The sequence below is a fragment of the Aulostomus chinensis genome, chromosome 9 (genome assembly GCF_037954235.1).
Source record: "Aulostomus chinensis isolate RoL2024-O1b breed Wild chromosome 9, RoL_Achi_v1.0, whole genome shotgun sequence".
NCBI classification, from domain to species: Eukaryota; Metazoa; Chordata; class Actinopteri; order Syngnathiformes; family Aulostomidae; genus Aulostomus; species Aulostomus chinensis.
This window is the reverse complement of record NC_141328.1, coordinates 21650126-21668970: the sequence shown is the minus strand read 5'-3', so window position 1 is coordinate 21668970 and position 18845 is coordinate 21650126. Positions and strand designations below refer to the sequence as shown.

General features: G+C 43.2%; 3 protein-coding genes across 8 annotated transcripts in view; 2 read left to right on the top strand and 1 right to left on the bottom strand.

The window, feature by feature from the left end:
- The first annotated feature begins 350 nt into the window (after positions 1 to 350).
- On the top strand, positions 351 to 6953 carry wdr6 (WD repeat domain 6). Its single transcript, XM_086214255.1, has 7 exons — positions 351 to 457; positions 669 to 753; positions 1148 to 1312; positions 1714 to 4339; positions 4953 to 5030; positions 5373 to 5489; positions 5832 to 6953. Exons 2-7 carry the CDS (start codon positions 684 to 686, stop codon positions 6820 to 6822), a joined length of 4047 nt encoding a protein of 1348 aa, XP_086070381.1. The 5' UTR covers positions 351 to 457; positions 669 to 683; the 3' UTR covers positions 6823 to 6953.
- On the bottom strand, positions 6891 to 12759 carry LOC147256330 (uncharacterized). 2 transcript variants are annotated; one of them, XM_086214265.1, is made up of 5 exons: positions 12344 to 12759; positions 10783 to 10859; positions 10635 to 10687; positions 9649 to 9966; positions 6891 to 8069 (listed from the first exon to the last, which is right to left on the bottom strand). In XM_086214265.1, exons 1-5 carry the CDS (start codon positions 12425 to 12427, stop codon positions 7858 to 7860), a joined length of 744 nt encoding a protein of 247 aa, XP_086070391.1. In that variant the 5' UTR covers positions 12428 to 12759; the 3' UTR covers positions 6891 to 7857. The 2 variants fall into 2 exon arrangements, with proteins under 2 accessions (XP_086070391.1, XP_086070392.1); XM_086214266.1 differs by having other exon boundaries at positions 10783 to 10856.
- Positions 7901 to 18845, top strand: part of slc26a6.1 (solute carrier family 26 member 6, tandem duplicate 1) — a 22907-nt gene continuing 11962 nt past the window's right edge. The window contains exons 1-12 of one of the 5 annotated variants that reach the window (XM_086214259.1): positions 7901 to 8183; positions 8818 to 9098; positions 9522 to 9992; positions 12177 to 12411; positions 14033 to 14238; positions 14541 to 14822; positions 15235 to 15392; positions 15495 to 15634; positions 16385 to 16495; positions 16590 to 16738; positions 17405 to 17569; positions 18601 to 18753. In XM_086214259.1, the coding sequence (XP_086070385.1) occupies positions 15247 to 15392; positions 15495 to 15634; positions 16385 to 16495; positions 16590 to 16738; positions 17405 to 17569; positions 18601 to 18753 (864 nt within the window). In that variant the 5' untranslated portion in view covers positions 7901 to 8183; positions 8818 to 9098; positions 9522 to 9992; ... (2 more) ...; positions 14541 to 14822; positions 15235 to 15246. Of the gene's footprint in view, positions 8184 to 8817; positions 9993 to 12176; positions 12412 to 13714; positions 14239 to 14540; positions 15393 to 15494; positions 15635 to 16384; positions 16496 to 16589; positions 16739 to 17404; positions 17570 to 18600; positions 18754 to 18845 lie in introns of those variants that run through there. The other 4 variants (XM_086214258.1, XM_086214260.1, XM_086214261.1 and 1 more) reach the window with 4 other exon arrangements.

Below are 18845 nucleotides of genomic sequence, written 5' to 3'. Positions count from 1 at the left end.
GCATTACTGGTAGACTTGTGCACTTTACGTGACGTGGTATTGTAAAATATTGTGGAATATCTCCGAGCGTTTTCTATATAGTCTATAAACAGCATAGTAGCACCTACCTAAGTAGATATTTTTTAATTTTTAAGGGATATAATTGAGTCACCATTTTTTTTAAGAATGTCGTCATATAACGTGGAATAATTAGCACCAGTCGTTGTAAACGCGACATCCATGACAGATGACTAGAATGATTTTTTTTTTTACCCAGAACACGTAGAGGCAGCACAATTTTTCTGTCATATGAGTGAGTTCGTCCAATAAAAACCCAGCTATCTTCCTAACAGCCAATCAGCGTCCATGAAGGCAGCAGAGTTTCACGATTGGCTAAAACGCGGAAAACACGGAAAACATGGTGGAGAAACACATGGATCGTCGTTAAGGTGTTTTGACCCAGACTGGAAAGACACTTGTGAGTTTTATGAGGCATTTTGTGAGTAAAGTATCGGAAGGCCTTATTATTTTCACACTGCCCTGATTTTGCAGCCTTTCTGACGGATGAGTGTAAGGTTATGTAGCCAAAATTGTCTGAACAGCTAATATTAAATAACAGTCTCATTCAGTATTTCAGTAATAAAGATTTCAGTGCGCCGACTGTGTGTTGTTGCTCCGTTGTCGTCCAGGTCGACCAGTAAGAGATGGAGACCGCAGCACTGGTAGCTCCAGTTACTGCCCTTGAGTTTCTTCAGGATGCGTTTCTACTGACAGGCAAGTTGGCAGCAGTCAACATACAAATAATAAACCTAGTGATGCACTGATTTGTCTTTGCCTAAATGAATAGACAGTGTACTGTAGACATTGCTTTTGATAAGATACATGTAATAGGACACGCTGATAAGTTTGGACTTACAAAGCTTGATGTTTATGAAATGCAGTATATTGAGAATGATTAAGCTGAATGTGATCAGATTCTGATCCTGATTGATTTACTGGGGACCAGAATTTGGCCAGAAGTCACCCACTATATGAAAAATTCAGTCAATATCTAAATCTGCATGAAAATGAGTAGGTTTTGAGTGAATCCTCATTTTGGGGGCACTATTTATTTTAAAGATTCCATGACACACATTTAACCTGATTTTCATGTCTCTTGTCCGGACAGGTGAGGGTCCTGTGTTGACGGTCTACAGCCTCCCACCTCCACCGAAAGCCTGTGCCTCACTGAGCGTGCTCCAGCACTACAGAATCCATGGGATAAGGCGAAGAATCTTACCTGCATTTCCACCTCAGAGCTCTGCCCCGGAAACATTCGAGAAGAAGAAAGATGGTTAGTCTAAGCAGATGTTGCTTTCAGTTTTACATTTTTGAAATCAATATGCTTTAAACCTTGATGGTTGTGAAGATCAGGAGCTTTGATTGAAGGGACTGAAGACACTGATGATAGTGTGTCAAATTTCAGTTTTCACCATGGAAACATGACTTTACATAGTCAGATCTTTTACAAATGTCAGAGGTATGATAAGAATTGTTTTCAAGGAATAGTGATGAGATGATTTGAGTTATTGGGCCTTCTCCTGAGGAGAGGAAGTGCTACTGTTCACAGCAGGCAAAACATTAATGAACATCGTTCAGCCTTTGACTTTGTTTTGTATGTGTGTTGTTCAAGATAAGCCTGTAGTTCTGTTTACTCATTGTTTTGTATTCAAAACTCTGTCTGTCCATCCCCAGGATTGAGCTCTCGCACTGAGCCCAGCTTCTATGACCTGGCTGTGTTTGGTGGCAAGGCTGTTCGGGTGGTGAGGCTTCACGATGGGGAGCGTCTGCGTTTGGAGATTTTGGGGCCCCTCCTGGAGCTCCAGGATTGGGCCCTGGATGTCCGCTGGCTCTCAGGGGAAATGCGTCTCTGTGTGGCTGTTGCCCACAATAGTGCACTCCTCCTGGATGTCAGTACAGGAATCGCTCTGGCTCAGCAATCCTGTATGGAAGGGTGTCTGCTATACTCTGCCCTCCTTCTGGTACACAAATCTTGGTCAGACACAGTCTTAGTAGGAGGGACAGTTTTTAACCAGCTGGTTCTCTGGAAGCCTGGAGGAGGATGTAATTCTGACCACAAAGCTCCAGTTGAAAGGCGTCTGCTGGGGCACAGTGGGGTGATCTTCAGCATCACTTACCTGCTGGAGGAAGGGTGGCTTGCTTCAGCCTCTGACGACCGCAGTGTTAGGGTGTGGGCTGTTGGCGCCTTAGGGGGGTCTGGAGGGAAATGTGGGGACTTGAACCCAGCTTGTTTAAGGGTCCTGTTTGGACACCAGGCGAGGGTATTCTCTGTACATCTCTCCCCAGGAAGGGTGTTCAGTGCCGGGGAAGATGGGGCCTGTTTAGTTTGGGACTGGGCGGGAGGTGGGACAGTGGTTCGCACTTTAAAGGGACACCGAGCTGGGGGGGTTCGTGCACTTGCGGTCAGTGAGGGAACTGCAACCCAAGAGAGATGGGTGGCTACAGGGGGGGCTAATGGAGGGGTGAGGTTGTGGCAGGTGGCGGAAAGTTTGGATAGGAAGGAGACACAGGAGGAAGCAGTAACAGAGAAGCTAACTGACCTGAAATTTTCTGGTCAAGGGGTGCCTAAAGCGGTTTGCATAGCAGAAGACCATGAAAACACATACTGGAGTCAATTTAAGTGTGTGGTTTGTACTGATCGAGGAGTAGTTTACCAATACCGCGATAAGCAGTGGGAGATGGTGTGGCAAGGGCCTGCTGAGTTTCAATCTTACTGTGTGATGGAATCAATAACCATTAGCGTGAAAAACTCAACTGCGAAAGTGGATTTGTGTGCTGTGGGAAACCTCAGCGGGTCCATTCAGGTCTTTCAGCTCTCTCATCCTCAATCTGGAATCCTTCTCAAAGCAGGGTCTGGGAAGATTCACAGCCTTATTTGGCAGGAGGGAGACAAAAAGGACATGCACTTGCTGGCGTCAGGTGCTGAGGGACTCACTTATCATTGGTTTGTTGAGGTAAAATTAAATAAAAACAGCTCCTTAGCTCTCAGTGTGAAACCCCTGCCTCCTTTCCTCCTGCCCCCCTGTGCCAAGCGCTGGCTTACAGCTGCAGTGCGCCTTCCCTCCACATCACAAGGGATGCTCTGGGTGTGTGGCGACAGGAGAGGCTCCCTGCTTTTGTTCCAGGAAGAAGACCATTTGGAACCAAATTGGGAAGATGAGTCAGATGGGAAGCAAACTGAGGAAAACGGAGATCGAAACAGTGAAACGAAAGATAGAAAAGACATGCATGATGTAAAGCTGCAGCCACTGAGTTGTCTGTTTGGGGTGCATGGCAAACAAGGGGTAACTTCAGTATACGAACACCAGGGATTGCTCTACAGCACAGGGAGAGATGGCTTTGTCAGAGTTTTCAAAGTGAAGCAAACAGCAACAGGAAAACCTGAAGGAAGTGGAAAGGATGGGCTTCAGCTGGTTGTTCTTAGAGTCCTGCGGGCCTGCAAGGGTATGGAGTGGCTGGAGAGGGTTTTGATTCTGAAATCTGAAAATCCAGAAGAGGAGATGGAGGGAGAGTTAAAGGAGGTTACAATGGAGGCAAAACAGATGGAGAAAAAGGGAAGAGAAGCCAGGTTTGTCATCCTCGGCTTTCACGCAACCAACTTTGTGGTTTGGGACCCGGTGAAGCAGGAGAGGCTGTTAGCGGTGCCCTGTGGTGGAGGTCATCGCTCATGGAGTCTCTGGCCGTTCCGTCAAGGTTATTGGTCTGGATATGGCGCCCTAGTCTTCATCAAGCAGGGGACCGTCATGGCTTCCCAATCCCCTGGAGAATCTTCGAGCTGGGATGTGCTGGCAAGGACTGGAGGGTGGGAGCTGCGAGAGGGCATCCATGGGAGGGGGATCGGGTGTGTTTGCAGGCTTGGGACAGTAAGAGCGACTAAGAATGAAACACAGACAAAGGGAATTGTGGGACGTGATGAAGTGAGAGCGGTGGATATAGAGGAGGGGCAGTGGGAAATAGTGGCGACAGGTGGAGAGGACACGAGCTTAACTGTTCTGGCAGTAAACTCCAACTCTGGTAATATTAAAGTTCTCTCCGTTATTACCGACCACATCTCTGGTATCAGGACAATGGCGGTGGTAACTGCTCACGAGAGAGAATGTGAAAACCAGTTGCTCAGTGCCCTTCTTGTCTCAGCCAGTGGCCGGGCACAAATGCACTGTTACCGACTATCGATTGGTTGGGACAACCAGAGACTGGTTCCTTCCTGCCAGGTGGTCCAAGTGGCCAGTCACCGTCTGGATGAACACTGGGAGAGGAAACGGAACCGACACAAGATGGTGAAAATGGACCCGGAAACAAGGCAAGTCAGTCAGTCACGTAGCTGTTAGATGTCCTAAAGGAACACACCAACTTTTTGACCCTGAGAGCTACTTCCTGGGTCCTGAGTCTGACAAAAGACTACCACTTTTCTTATTCACTTTTCTGAAATGACAAATTTGCTTTGACCTTTGAACTAGCATAGGTCAGAGTTCACCTAAATTCACCAAACTTTAAATTATGTTTTGACTCTTTTTTGTGATAATGTCATTTTCAAATCTATATAAATGCAAAAGTTTTTTGGGTTTTTTTTGTTTGTTTTTTTAACAGGCGTGTGGGCACCTCATGTTGTCCTTGGGGTCTACCTGGTGCCCACAGGCCCCATGTTGGTGACCCCTGTCCTAAAGGAACACACCAACTTTTTGGGGGCCGACTCTAAAATAATAACACTTTCAGCAGTTTTGTTTTTTTTAAACAAATGTTGAAACGAACCTTAGTTAAATTAATGTTGGCAAAAACAGTGTTGTTTATGTGTTGACTTTTGAGACTGCTTTCTATCTGCTTGCATTGATTGTGTGTGTGTGTGTGTGTGTGTGTGTGTGTGTGTGTGTGTGTGTGTGTGTGTGTGTGTGTGTGTGTGTGTGTGTGTATTTTAGATACATGTCTGTAGCAGTGGTGGAGGAGAAAACAGACCTGACTCTTCTGGCTCTGGGCTGCAGTGACGGTGCTGTCAGGTTAGTGTTTGTCATTTGAACATTTCCACACATCTTAAACTCATTCTCATGTTTTGGAATCAGAATTTTTTTTTTTTTAAATATGTTATTTTAAAAAATATCTCTAGGACACCTGAAAGGCTCCATAAGTGAGAGATAGAGAGAGAAAATTTGTATTGTATATAAGTATTTTCTTGAGTTCAGTTGTAGGTTTGGGTCATTAATGAATGTAAGTAAAAGTTGAAAAGTGTTTATCGCCTGATTGTAGTTTAGTAGCTTAGCTCAGATGTTTCCTCAATTTTGTCATTGCTTTTGCTTTAAATTTGTGCTGTTTGTCTTATTTTTGTCTTCCAATATTTCCAGATTATTCTCCATCAGTGAAACTAATCGTCAGATAGATTTATTGTGGGAGACATTTTACCATCAGCGGTGTGTGCTCAGTGTTGCCACCTGCATCCTGGAGGATGGGAAAGGCAACAGGTGAGCATGTGGTACATGTTTTTTTGTTCATGTGTTGTCTTTTGTTACACTTCTGCCCGTGTTTTCACGTTGCCCATCCATCCCATTTTCGGATTCCTTCAAATTTGGCGCAGATATACCCTGGGCCTCGAGGATGAACTGATTTTGGTCAAAGGTCAAGCTCACTTTGACCTCGAACGGCACATTTTTGGTCTGAAACCAAGAATCCATAAGCAAATTGTGTCAAAATTTAAAATGTCACAATTAACATTCAAAGGCGTGAAGAGCTCAGTAAATTAAAAGTGAAATGTGAAGGAAGCCTTCTTATAGAGTAAAGTTTATAGGAATCCCTCTCTTTCTCAGGTATCGACTGCTGTTCAGCGCTGCAACAGATGGGAAAATCGTATTGTGGGATCTGACGGAGACACCGTCCCTCTTATCGACTGGCACTCAGAGCAGAGCTCTTAGTCCACCAATCCCCTCTCTTGACGTTCCTGCTCACCAGAGTGGTGTTAACTCATTGGCCGTTCGGGTAGAGAAACAAGGGCACCAAGATGGTGGTTGCCTAGTAACTGTTGCCAGCGGAGGGGATGATGGGCAGCTGACAGTGTCCAGGATCAGAGTGAAGTACCCAGAAAATGGCACCTTTGGCAGCAGCAGAGGCTTGCAAAGCCAACACCAAGGCCTTCTCCATCTTTCTGTACACTCCCAACTGTACGTCCCACTGGCCCATGCTGCCCCTCTGACTGCTCTGAGGCTCCTACGCCCAGGCCTCATGGTCACCACGTCCTCAGATCAAAGGGTATGTCTGTGGAGGGTGTGCAATACCAATGTCAGCCTCAGAGAGGTGCTGTGCTCCCACATTGCCGACGCTGCAGGCCTTGCTGTATGGGAGGGGTGGGTGAAGGGCGAGGAAGATGAAGAGAGGAAGACAGGGTTTGAGTCCAAGCAAGAGGTGGCAATTTGGGGAGGGAGAGAGAGTCTGACAAGGTTAGTAAGGAGGAGTAAGACAGGTGGGAGTTTCAGTAAAGAGAGAGAAACAGGTGATAAACCTGTTGAAGCTGTGAGCAAGACAGATGACCCAATTTATAGGATCAGAGACGAGAAGACAGATGAGACAGGCTCGGAGTGTAATCAAACCGAGGCTGTCAGCCAGGATCAAGCTGAGAGGGAGGTAAACACTGACACTGGTTCGAAGACTTCCTCTGAGAGAAGGAAAAGCAGAGGAAAGACAGGATGGGTGCTGGTCTGTGGCCAAGGCTTCCAGCTGTTACGCGTGAGAAATACAGAGACGGATGAACAGATGTGGACAGAGGAAAGAACGAGAGAGGGAGGAGGTGAATCGAAAGAGTGAAATGGGATCAAATGAAGGAAGCTGTCCCAACAGTGGACGTGTTGTAGATTTTTATTGCAGCTGTACAAATCGACAATGAATGAAATGTTCATTTTATAATTTACATAAATTAATTTTAATAAAGTTTTCTTTGTTCCAAAATTTGCTTGTGGAGCTAAATATTGAATCGAAAACAACAACAAAAAAAGTAACTGTTTATAAGACATTTCGGTGCAACCAATTTGAACAAATTACTTCATGGGCTCTCAGGTATATTAAAAAAAATGAAGGCAAATTTAATTCTGACTAACAAAGCAAGAGAGCGTCTCAGGTGTTCATCGTGGGGAGAAAAAAAGCATGTTTACGGCTTTCAGAAGAGAATATTTAATCATCTACTACAGTGTGGGCTTCATTAATGACACATTTACGTGTACACAAATTTGTTCTTTATGTTGATTTTTCAAAATGTTTAAGTTAGACAATGAACCCATCAGAGATTGTTAATTGAATTGCAAGCACTATAAAGAAGCATAAGAGAATCTTCACACACGAAGGAAATAATTCACATCCTGTTAAACTTGTGACTTTTGCAGACCAGCAACTAAATCTGAATTAAAAATATATATTTTTAAAAGCACCTCTAACACTAAAAACACTTACTATCTATTCAAAGACATGCACTAACCCCAGATAAACAACCCATAGTGCAACCGTATGTCATGTTAGTACTGTAGTATACTTTAAAATTGGTGATTTTTGCGAACAGACATCATGGAAACTCTCCATCAAATAATAAAATGTTAAAAAAAAGACCAAATCTCATACAACCAACATAATATTGTACTGACATTAAAAAACATTCGGGCTATGAGTACGAAAGACTGGGCAAATTTAAGTGTGATTTTTTTTAAAGGTTATTTACTAAAAATTGACTACTCTTTATGGTGTTCAACGTTGTCGTTAGCCTATACAGTGAAAAAATATTCACTTACACACACACAAATGTTGCATGATAAACATCAGTGACTGTCCTGAGTGTAATACAGCAGTAACGCCTCAGTAGTGAATCTGTTTCAGAAGCATCATGAGGTTTCTGGTGCGTTCAGCGCGGCAGCGAGGCGACTGGTGCAGGGGAAGCTCGAAGAAAGAGAAGGTGAAGCTCCGAGAGAAGCTGAGGTTGGTGATAGGATGAATCGGCGGCAGGCGAGGCACCCGACACTGGGGCAACACCCTCTCCCGCAATTCTCTGCCCACTCCGCCTGCGGAGACTGAAAGGGAGAAATGGATCAACCATGCTAACCCGGAAGTTAGCATCTCCACGGGGGTCCTTTGACCAAAGGCATTTCATTTTTGGATGAAGGTGTAAACAAAAAAAAGTCTGGGTAAGTTTATTAGAGCTATAAGTTTTGTTCAGCAAGATAATTTCCCCAACTGAACACTATTTGTTGTTTTTAAAGCAGAAATTCAAGTTAAAGTGCTAATATTAGCCTATGAAGGAACTGCGAAAGACTCAACCGCAACTAGCTTCCCGCTAATTCTCTCTTGGGCATGGGTATTTTCCTGACCATCGCGGCCTCCTTTAGCCACTTGTAAATAACCACAAGTTTTAAGACACAAAGGTTTAAAAGCTTTCCAAATGTGGTATTTTCTAATATATTTGATGCCACAGAAGAACCGCAGTCATAAAACAACCCCAACTTTGTCATGAGGGAGCTGTTGATTTGACATTGCTAACCAATGTCTGGGTTCTAGTATTTGTTCGGGTGTTTCAATATTCTGCTCTTCCGATGTAAGTAAAACATCTCTCTGTCTAATGCAGTTATATTGCTACTGTGACATAAAAATCGGCTGTAAGAGACTTTTTCTGAGTGACAGTGAAATCACAATTTATGTTTCACCGATGGTACAGCGTTGCCCTACTTTCAGGCTTGATGTCACGTCATCTACTTTTTGCTGCAGATGCACTGATTTGGACTGATTTAATGTTATATTTTTGAAATGTATTCTGTTTTACAGTCTGAAAACAAGGGGCAGCATGGCTCGGAGGTGGAGAGGGCATCTCGCAACTGAAGGGTTGCTGGTTTGATCCTCACTTCCCCCGGTGACCATGTCAAAGTGTCCTTGAGCAAGATACTGAGCCCCCAATTGCTCCTGATGGCCCTGCCACGGACTGGCGACCTGTCCAGGGTGAACCCCGCCTCTCAAACAATGTCAGCTGGGATAGGCCCCCCCGCGACCCTTAATGGATAAGCAGTATAGAAAGTGGATGGATGGACAGTCTGAAAAACAAAGTTATTGTAAGTGTTTTTTCATTCACCAGGTTATTGGTTCTAAAGAATCTGAAAAGGAAGTTCTACAGGTTACTGGACAGAGTTTACTTTGGATTATAAAGCTCCTATTTGTATTGAGTTTTCTTCACCAGGCACATCATGACGGTTCAAACCGGGGACATGAGTCTGTCTATCCATCCCTTTCTCTTTAAGGTGATGTCTCAGGATAGCCTTGAGAGAATTCCTTGAAATTTTTCACAAACTTCCAAGCTGATTCAAGGATGAAGTTAGATTTGTTGGTTCAGGGTTGGGTCAAGCTCACTGAGGAATTCAGATGCTAAAAATTCAGACATATTTTCACACATATCTAATTGTATGAAATGTTGATGTAATGACATCTGATAGTTATTAGTCAATGTGGTTCATTCCTTTGTTCATGTGTTCCTCCAGGTTTTTTGGGGGGTCTGGATTTTGTTTCTGTTTTTTTTTATTAAAAAACTAATTAGACAGTAGATTTGGATGAGTAAGGAGACAGATGGTGAGGATGGAATATGACTGGTGCTTGCTGCAATCATACCTGAACTGTCCAGAGGGACCTCTGCTGGAGGAGATGGAACTGGAGAGTTAAAACTTAAACTCAGCACTTCTGCATCTCTCTTCTGTCTCCTGAGATGAGGAGTGGAGGGAGGGGGTTGTGGAGGAGAATGAGGTGGAGAAATGGAGGTAAAGGACGAGTCAGAGAGAGCAAGGCCTCCCCAAGGTGTCATTGTGGTATCTGAGAGAAGGATGGAGGGACGCCCCGGACGAAAAGAGGATGAGTCCTGACGTTGACTGCGCTGACAGTGATTGGCATGATGGGGGCGCTGGAGAGCCGGGGAGGAGAGAGGAGGCTTGGCTGTAGGAGGAAAGGAGAGATAGGAGGTAGGTTTTTGGAAGACTTACTTGTCCGACCCTCCTGGAAAAGAAAAAAAAACAACAACCACAAATCCAACTTCTACATCATGATGCAGTCATAGAAAAATGATTGACATGTAAATTTGACATCCAAGTTTAGATACTGAAACTACCAATCAGAAACAGTATTTTGCATAATTGAACAATCACAGGAAATTGGAAAAAGTTTAAAATAGAAAACACATACCTGCAATCAAACATCAGATTGTTACTTTGAGACCTTACTGACAATTTTAGATAATGAAATTTATTTTTCTTGGAAAAAACTTTGTAACTGTACAACTCAGATAGGTTTGTTAAATAAGACTGAAGAGTACAATGTTTCTTTTAATCGTATTTAATTGAGTTAAAAAGATATTTACACCGATTCCAGTAAAAGTGGGGTCTGTCTACTACATCAGTTATTCGTCATATTTTATTTGGATAACAGAATACTTAAGGCATTCGGATGATGACTCAATTCCTGCCACAATTTGTAGGAATTTAAAAAATGAGAATTCCCACAAATGCATGCGTCTGTAAAACTAAAAACACATGACATTGAAATATTCTTTGAATACTTTTGAGGAAAGAATACCAATTTTTGTGAACGTGTCATCAGTGGATCACCTGTTTTTTTTCGTGATGAACCAATGAGAGGCAGCCGTTCACGTGACATCAATCTGCGAGAACAAGAGTTGAAATCTGAATGATTGTTTGGAGCAGATCTGCAGGCCAGACTGGCAACTACACCCTCATGTTACAGTAAGGGTCTTACCCTCTGTAGATGAGGGTCAGTAGGACTTTGGTGCAGTGAAGCGAACAGCAGCGACAGCTCTGAGAACCAACATCCTGCTGGACGGAGTCACAGAAAAACATTTTTATCAACCTATTAAAATAGCCAGTGGAAAAAATTGTGCTGCTTCTCTTCCGCCATAAGATAAGATAAGATAGATAAACCTTTAGATAGATAGAAAGATGGATAGATAGAAAGATAGATATACTTATTCGTCCCTCAGTGGGGAAAATGGCATCGTTACAGCAGCAGAAACAGAGAAAATTACAATACACTACCGTAAACTACAATGAATACGAGCAGCATAAGTGTTGGAATTGCACAGTGCAGTGTTGAGTATTGCACACAAAGTGTCAAATATTGCACACAAATTGTCAAATATTGCACACAAAGATTGTCCAGGGTCTGGTAGGGGAGGTTACAGGGAGCAGTGCTTGTTGTACAGTCTGACAGCCGCAGGTAGGAAGGACCTGCGGAACCTCACCTTCACACACTTAAAGTGAAGGAGCCTGTCACTGAAGGAGCTCTCCAGTGCTGTCAGGGTGTTGTGCATGGGGTGGGAGTCAATGCTCAACAGAGATGAGAGCTTGGCTGTCATTCTCCTCTCTCCCACCACATCCACTGGGTCCAGGGGGCGTCCCAGAACAGAGCAGGCCTTCTTAATCAGTTTTTCCAGTCTCTTCTTCTCTGCAGCTGCTATGCTGCTGCCCCAGCACACCACCCCATAAAAGATCAGACAGCTGTTTCTTTTGGCTCTAGAGTTTTTACCGGTTAACTCCTCTTATATTGGTAGATAAACTTGAGAGTTCACCTCCAAGATCATGTAATTACACAAACTGGGGTTCGAGTTTGCCAATGACAATTTGATACATTTTTGTACAGAATATGAATCTTAGAATTGTCCCGATGTAGAGACGAAGGGGTTGTTGTTGCTAGGATTTTGGCAAATTCAACACGATGCCTGAAGAAACCTGTTATACAAGACTGGATTGGGTTTGGTGGTAGCTGCTGCTCACAGTTGAATTTTATTAAATTTGGATGTTTTTCTTTCCTCTGTGATCAGTAAAAATGCCATAATAAAAGAAGAAAGATATGATAAAGGAACAAAAACAAAGGAAAATGAGCAGGAAAAAGTGAACTTTTGCATTTCAAACATCTTTCATGGCCTTCAGGGTGTTGAAATGAAATGCTGAACATTGGGCTAATTTGATTGTGTTAGCGATCTACAAAGTTTTTGTGCTGTTGTTAAACCACAGAGGAAATCTTTGATTAAAAGCAAAAATTGGTTTAATACATACACAGCCTTAGTCCTGTTTTTTTTTTTAATCTGTTTTAAATTATTTAAATTAACCTTTAGTTATTTTTCTTCTGATCAGAAAAAACAGGCACTGAAAAAGAGAAAAAAAGGAAAATCCTCCAACCTGAAGGACATGTCCTTGATCGTTCTGTTTTGAAAGATTTTGGCTTTAAATCTGAAGATTTGGACCAAAAAAAAGGATTTAAACAACAAAAGCTACTTGAGGCTGAGTGACTGAGAGAATACCTCTTTGACGGGTGCAGTACAACACTTCCTCTGGGCTTTGACAGCAGAAGTCTTCACCCTCATCACAGGTACACACTCAAGCATACAAGAAGATGCAGGGACGTTTACCAGCGCTTCTTCACCACAGATGCTGAGGGTTTCTTAAGCTCGGCTTCCATAAATCACTTCCTGTTTCTCCCCATTTGAAGACTGAAGATGATTCACTCCTGTGGAATCTTTTGTAATCACAATCTTGGCTTTAAATGTAAAATCCCAGGGTTACAGTCTGTTTATAAAAAGCGCCGTCTTTTATGTCTCTGCCCAGTCTCTCCTGTATTATTTTATTTCTTGCTCATTCCCTCTCTCCTGCTACCTAACAGGCATCAGCTGTGGCGCAGAGTGTAGCAGTGGCCTTCTCCATTTCTGCCCCCCTCATCCTCCCATCACCTTTACTTTCTCAGCACTGGCGCTGTCACTCTCCCTCCACCCCTTACCCTCGCCCCCTCTTGTAAGTGAGAGTGGTGGTTATATAGGCAGTAATGTAGCTCTTCATTTTTCTCCCCCACAATGTTGCTTTCACCTCTCTTTGTCTTTCTTTCTGAATGAATGACCACCCTTCACTCCCCCTCCTTTCTCCCTCCCTCTACCACTCTTCCTCCTCTCTTTTTCTCTGCTTGACAAAAGGCAACATGAGACCAGGCCATAATATTGAAATATTCATGGGTACCAGCAGTTGGCCTCTTCATGGGCTCAGGCCCCCATTTCACCTAAATTACACACACACACACAGATATTGATGGAAAAGCATACACTGGCTAATACACATCTCATTTGCCCAACATTTTCTTTAAAATCAACATCACACATACACACGCATATACAGGTACAGGTGCATGCTTCACCTACCATCTACATTGAAATTTGAAAAAAGAGATGATTGAATTAACACACGCTCTAACTGACAGTGTATGACATTTAATGTGGCTCAGGTGAAAGTACTGCTCACTGTCTGACATTTCATCCTCTACTCACAGAGACATTTGCTTACCAGGGAGACACACACACACACACACACACACACACACACATAGCTGGAGTAGATTGAAGTATTTTTGTACTTTTTCTTCCCTGATAATCTGATTTACTCTGTCAGATTCATATTCATATCTGGTGATGAGCTTCTGCCCAATCAGTTTTCCGAGTGAATCATTATTTCACTCTTGAAAATGTCTTTTAAGATGTGCTCACAAAGCCAAAAGTGTGTCTGATTAATATGTTCACTGTCCATCATTTGTAGCATCAGACAGACAGATACCTTTCTCACCCCCTTGCATGTGTGATGGAGACACTAGTTGGCTTCGCTTGAATGAGTTTTAGTTGTGGGGCGCAGGGGAAAACTCTCTCAAAACCCTATTCTCCAAAACGAACTTTGCCTGCAATAATGGAACTAGGGATTTGCTGAACCTTTCCTACGAAAAAGTGATGAAAGATGGTCATTTCGAGTCAGATATGTATCTGGAAATACTTTTCAGACAGGGCCCAGTGATATGAAACAGTGTATGAAAGGCTCCATCGTATCGGTTATCAACAAAAGAAAATGTTTGCAAAAAAGAAGAAAAATCCAAAGCACTCATCTGGCAAAATGTTAGTTAATTGACTATTTCATGTAGACATCCTTTTCTTTCCACTGTAAAAAAAAAAAAAAAAAAGCCAACGGTTGCTGACGAATGGAAGAGGGACTGCTGCCACTAATCATGGCCGACTTTGTGAGCAAGGATGAAGAGGATTACTTTGGGACAAACTAAGACGCTGATGCCAGTCTACTTGAACTGGAACATAGACGGAAGGAGCTGCTGGCCTTCACAACTGAGAGAGGAAGATGGGACTGCAAACTTAAGCAGTACAAGAAGTTCCTGGTATGTATTTGATAAAGTAACAACAGTGAATATCCAGCACAACCTTAGTTCTGTTAATGCAGGCAAAAGAACATTTAGAAGAAAAGTGTAGCTTATGACTTTTGGGGTGATTTATTTCCACACCCAGTGTTTTTTCCAGCTAAGCTAACCAGCTTACTTTAGCAGTCGGTTTTCGGGGGGCATGGAAGGTCAAGGGTCAAAGTCACTGTGACTGGTTTGTTTTATTGAAATACCATCTTCTTCGCCTTCCAATGTCTAACTTGAAACCTCTGGTGTAACTTGGCCTTTATATTTTGTTCTAGAAACACCATAAACAAAGCACAAGAGAGTGTTTTCTTCACCAAGTGCAGAAGTGCAAGACTGCCTGGGGCTGCTGGCTATTTACAGCATGAGAGAGTATTAAAATAGAGTGTGATTGAGAGGCTGAAGTCCCTGCTGCAGCCTCCAGGGGCAGTGCCACACCTGCAGCTCCACGCTTGACTCAAGTGAAAATGAAACTACCCGAGAGTTTTTCCACGTAATTTAAAGTAGAGCCATCTGGGGATTGTGTGTGCAATGATGCAGATCCACTATTGGATGCTAAGGTAAGAACACACACGTCCACACACACACATTAAAAGCTGAGCTGAGATAATAGAGGCATTCAGAGTTAGTGAATGGGGGGGCCAAGCGAGGGGGCTAAAGGAGGCTGTAAATTCTCTGTAATGCATGGAGTTCAAGGCTGTTCCCCACCTTCCTAGACTCACGTGTGGGTTGCAGGGCTGTGTGTGTATGTGTGCTCGCCTCATATCCGCACACAACCACTTTTCACATGTGAACTCTTTGTACTCGTCCAGCAGGATATCAGATGGATCAGCCTCGCTCTCAGGCACTTGTTTGCATACTCTTTGACTCTGTTGTGTAACCTCTCTCACACATAAGAAAAGTAATTGAGACACATATGTAACACATACAGTATTGAAATCAGAACTAAGAGAAAGTCGTGTGTATTGCAAGTAATCATTTCAGATGGACAACGATGAAGTAAATAGCCGACCTCAGCACAGGCAGTCTTATCTCGCTGTTTCCCTGGACGAAGCCCAGCTAGAGGTCCTTGGGCAGCGAGTAGAAAGGAAGTCCATGTCATGTTTGGAGAGGGTGAAGGCACAGTGTTGGTAAGTTGAAGGTGATTTTTCTTTTTTATCAGCCAGTTTGGACCCTCAGCAAGACTTCATGGCCAGGAGATAATTTATTTGATTCTTTATCTGCTCCTTCAGGTGCTCTGGTCCCAGGTTGAAGAGCTTTCTACTAGGTTTATTTCCTGTGCTGTCATGGCTGCCTCGCTATTCCATCAAAGAGAACATTGTCGGAGACTTGGTGTCTGGGGTCAGTGTCGGAATCATGCATCTGCCACAAGGTGAGGAAGCAGCAACACATCAGTTTAAGATAAGTTTTTATTAATTCTAAACAACTGCTCAACTGTCTTTACTGGTTGAATTGTTACTTCTGGCTCCAGGAAAAAATGTAAAAAGCTTAGACGAAGTCTTTATCTGATAGAGCAGAGATAGGCTGAGCATTCGTGTAACATTGTTTCAGGATCATAACAGTTGTACTTGACAGATAGAAGGTCATCATTTCAGTGATGCACACAGTCAAAACATGCATTTCTGGGCCCTTTAACAATCTGCAAATCCTGTCCTAAAACCAGTGATGACTATTACTTGTAGTGTGTCCATCGTTTAAAGGGTGGGACCATGGGTTCTGTGATATCACAAAATATTCCTGCTAATCTCGTACTTTGACCTCTCACTGCTTTAACTGTCACATACACACTTTCAGGCAGCATCAGTGCTGTCCAGGGTCTTGACTCTCACCTCAGACGTACTGACTTCAAATGCGGCACTGCGCTTCCTGGAGGCACCAGCTGCGCACACGCTCAGTTTGACATCAATGAGATGAATGGGTGTTAATTGAGTCACAGTCAAACACAGATTTCTTGATTTATTAGTTAAGTATTAGGTTGGGGAGGGAGTAGGAGACAGACAGGTAGGGTGGTACATAGTAAAGTAGGCAGGTAGGTTGTTAAGAAGGAAGGTAGGCAGGAAGGTGAGAGAGAAGGTTTATTTGGTGAAGGTTTCTTCACTGCCATCTCTCCTTCTCTATCCAGGTATGGCCAACGCCATGCTGGTAGGAGTCCCTCCTGTGTTTGGCCTGTACACCTCTCTCTATCCTCTGATCATCTACTTCATATTCGGCACATCCAGACACCTCTCCATTGGTGACCAATACTACCAAGAGTCTAACTAGTTTCACGATGACCATGTGATCCTCAAATACTCCATTAACATCTCTGTACTGTTAATGTGTGAAAGGTACTTTTGCTGTCCTGGCCATCATGATTGGCTCTGTGACAGGTGACATGGAGTTGCCTAGCAACAGCTTTGAAGGGAGTCAGGTTCAGATGGAAGCAGCCAAAGTAAATGTGGCTGTTCAAGTCACCTTCCTGTGTGGTCTCATACAGGTAGGCTACACTACACTGTAAACACAAACATGCACACACACGGCAATACATCGGTAAACATTATAAACCGACTATGACCTCTGACCTTTGGACCCATGATAGAGATGAGTAAGGGACTTGCAATCAGCAGACATCCCCTCATGCACAATACTTTGCTGATCTTTTTATTGTTTTGTGGTCCTTTTTAAAATTCATCATTACAGTGAGATATCCAATATAAATCTGCCCCACTTTAAACAGTGTGAGAGTCTTGCTGATGGTCTTTTATTGCTTGTCCATTTTTTATGTTATTAATATGGAATTAATAAGGTGTTTACACCATTCCAGCATTTGCATTGTCTTCTTACCAATCGGCTGTTGACACATTAGCAGATCCCCAGCATGCTTCTCTTGTTCATCAGCCAACATATGAAATTGATCTCGTCCGCTGTTGTTGAGCACCTGTTTCAGAGCCTTTTTGGAAGTTAAAATGTATTTAAGATTATAAACTGCAACAACTTCTGTTATTCGTGTTCCTTTGCATTAACCATGCCTTTGAACCTAAATTCTCCAAGTTTTGTGTGTGTGCGTGCGTGTGCGTGCGTGTGTGTGTGTGTGTGTGTGTGTGTGTGTGTGTGTGCGTGCGTGTGTGTGTGTGTGCATGCATGCCTGGGCGCGTTAACTCAGCTCCTGTTGTATCTGCTGCGTTGCGGCGGTGTGTGTTGCTGGCTGTCCAATCCTGTCATCAGAGGTTACACCACAGCAGCAGGTCTGCATGTGATCATCCTGCAGCTGCCACTGATGACCGGAATACCTGCACAGAGACATACTGGCCTACTGCCGTCTGCTTGGGTCAGTTGAAACACAGAGGTAGCGCACACTCATTCACATCAGCAGGCTTTTACACTGCCTAATGTGTCATTGAGCCAGACTTTGAAGCCACATAGGCTTCTACAGGCCTGTTATTTGGTTTGCATTCCAGAAAAAGAGCCAAAGTCAGTCAGTCTAGTTACCCTTTGTTATGAAACATCTTATAAATATGTAACATTATTGATATTCGAAAAATGACTTGTGATTTCGCGCTGCTTTATTTAGTATGCTATTTATTTCGTATTGGGCCTATCAAGCTTTTGCTTTTGGTGCATGAAAGCTTCACAGTTGTTAACCGAATGTTACAATGGGATTTTGAAATGTTGACCTTGGTCAGGAAGCTAGTTGCAGATATGTATGTGAATTTAAAGTAAGAACTTGTAATTTTAAATGTATTAATAAAATTGTAATTTTTCACAGCAAATGCAAAGCCCAGCCCTTGTTTTCTTAATGCAGGAAAAGACTGTTTTGTAGAAAAGGGTATTTTGTGATTTTAAGGACAACGTCCTCTACCCGCTATTAGCATTAATTGTAGCTAAGCTAACTATCAGTCAGCCATCTGATAGGGATCTGGAGAGAGCTGTGAGGATAGAAGGGTACAATTCTGCTTTTCTGGCTTTAAAGATGATGACCAATAAGTGTATTTCTCAAAAAGCTGGTGTGTTCCTTTAACCTCGGTTTGTCTTTCCAAAAAGTCTTTTTCTGACCGCTGCTGCTGCGAATGAGCGATAGCTTTGTTCTTGTCTTGGCACTACATTTGAAAATTCAAGCTTGGCATCAAACATGTCAGTTCTACATGGATAGCGTTTGCAAGTGTACGCGGGATTTGGAGGCTGTCAGAATGGCTTATCAGATGTTTGCCGACGGGAGTTTGCTTCAGTTCACTGGAGCAGCTCAGAGGGAAGATGTGACTGAGAGGGAGATGACCGGATGTCCAGTTATCCTTTAGATATTGGTGGACAGCAATGGAAATTTATGAGTGGTACAACCGCATGTATGTGTGTATCTTCCAGGCTATAAAGGATGTGCTGTATGGAGTGACCAATGTTGTACCTGGAGCCCTATCAGTGTCTGCGGTTTCCATGGTGATACTCACTGGAGGCAAAATGCTTAATGAGCGCTTTAAAAACAAGTTGCCTGTGGCTGTACCCTGGGAACTTATACTGGTGAGTTTTACATGCATACATTCACACACACATCCACCCTAGGGCTCCAAAATAGACTGATGCCACCATGATGTAAATCTATCTCTTATATC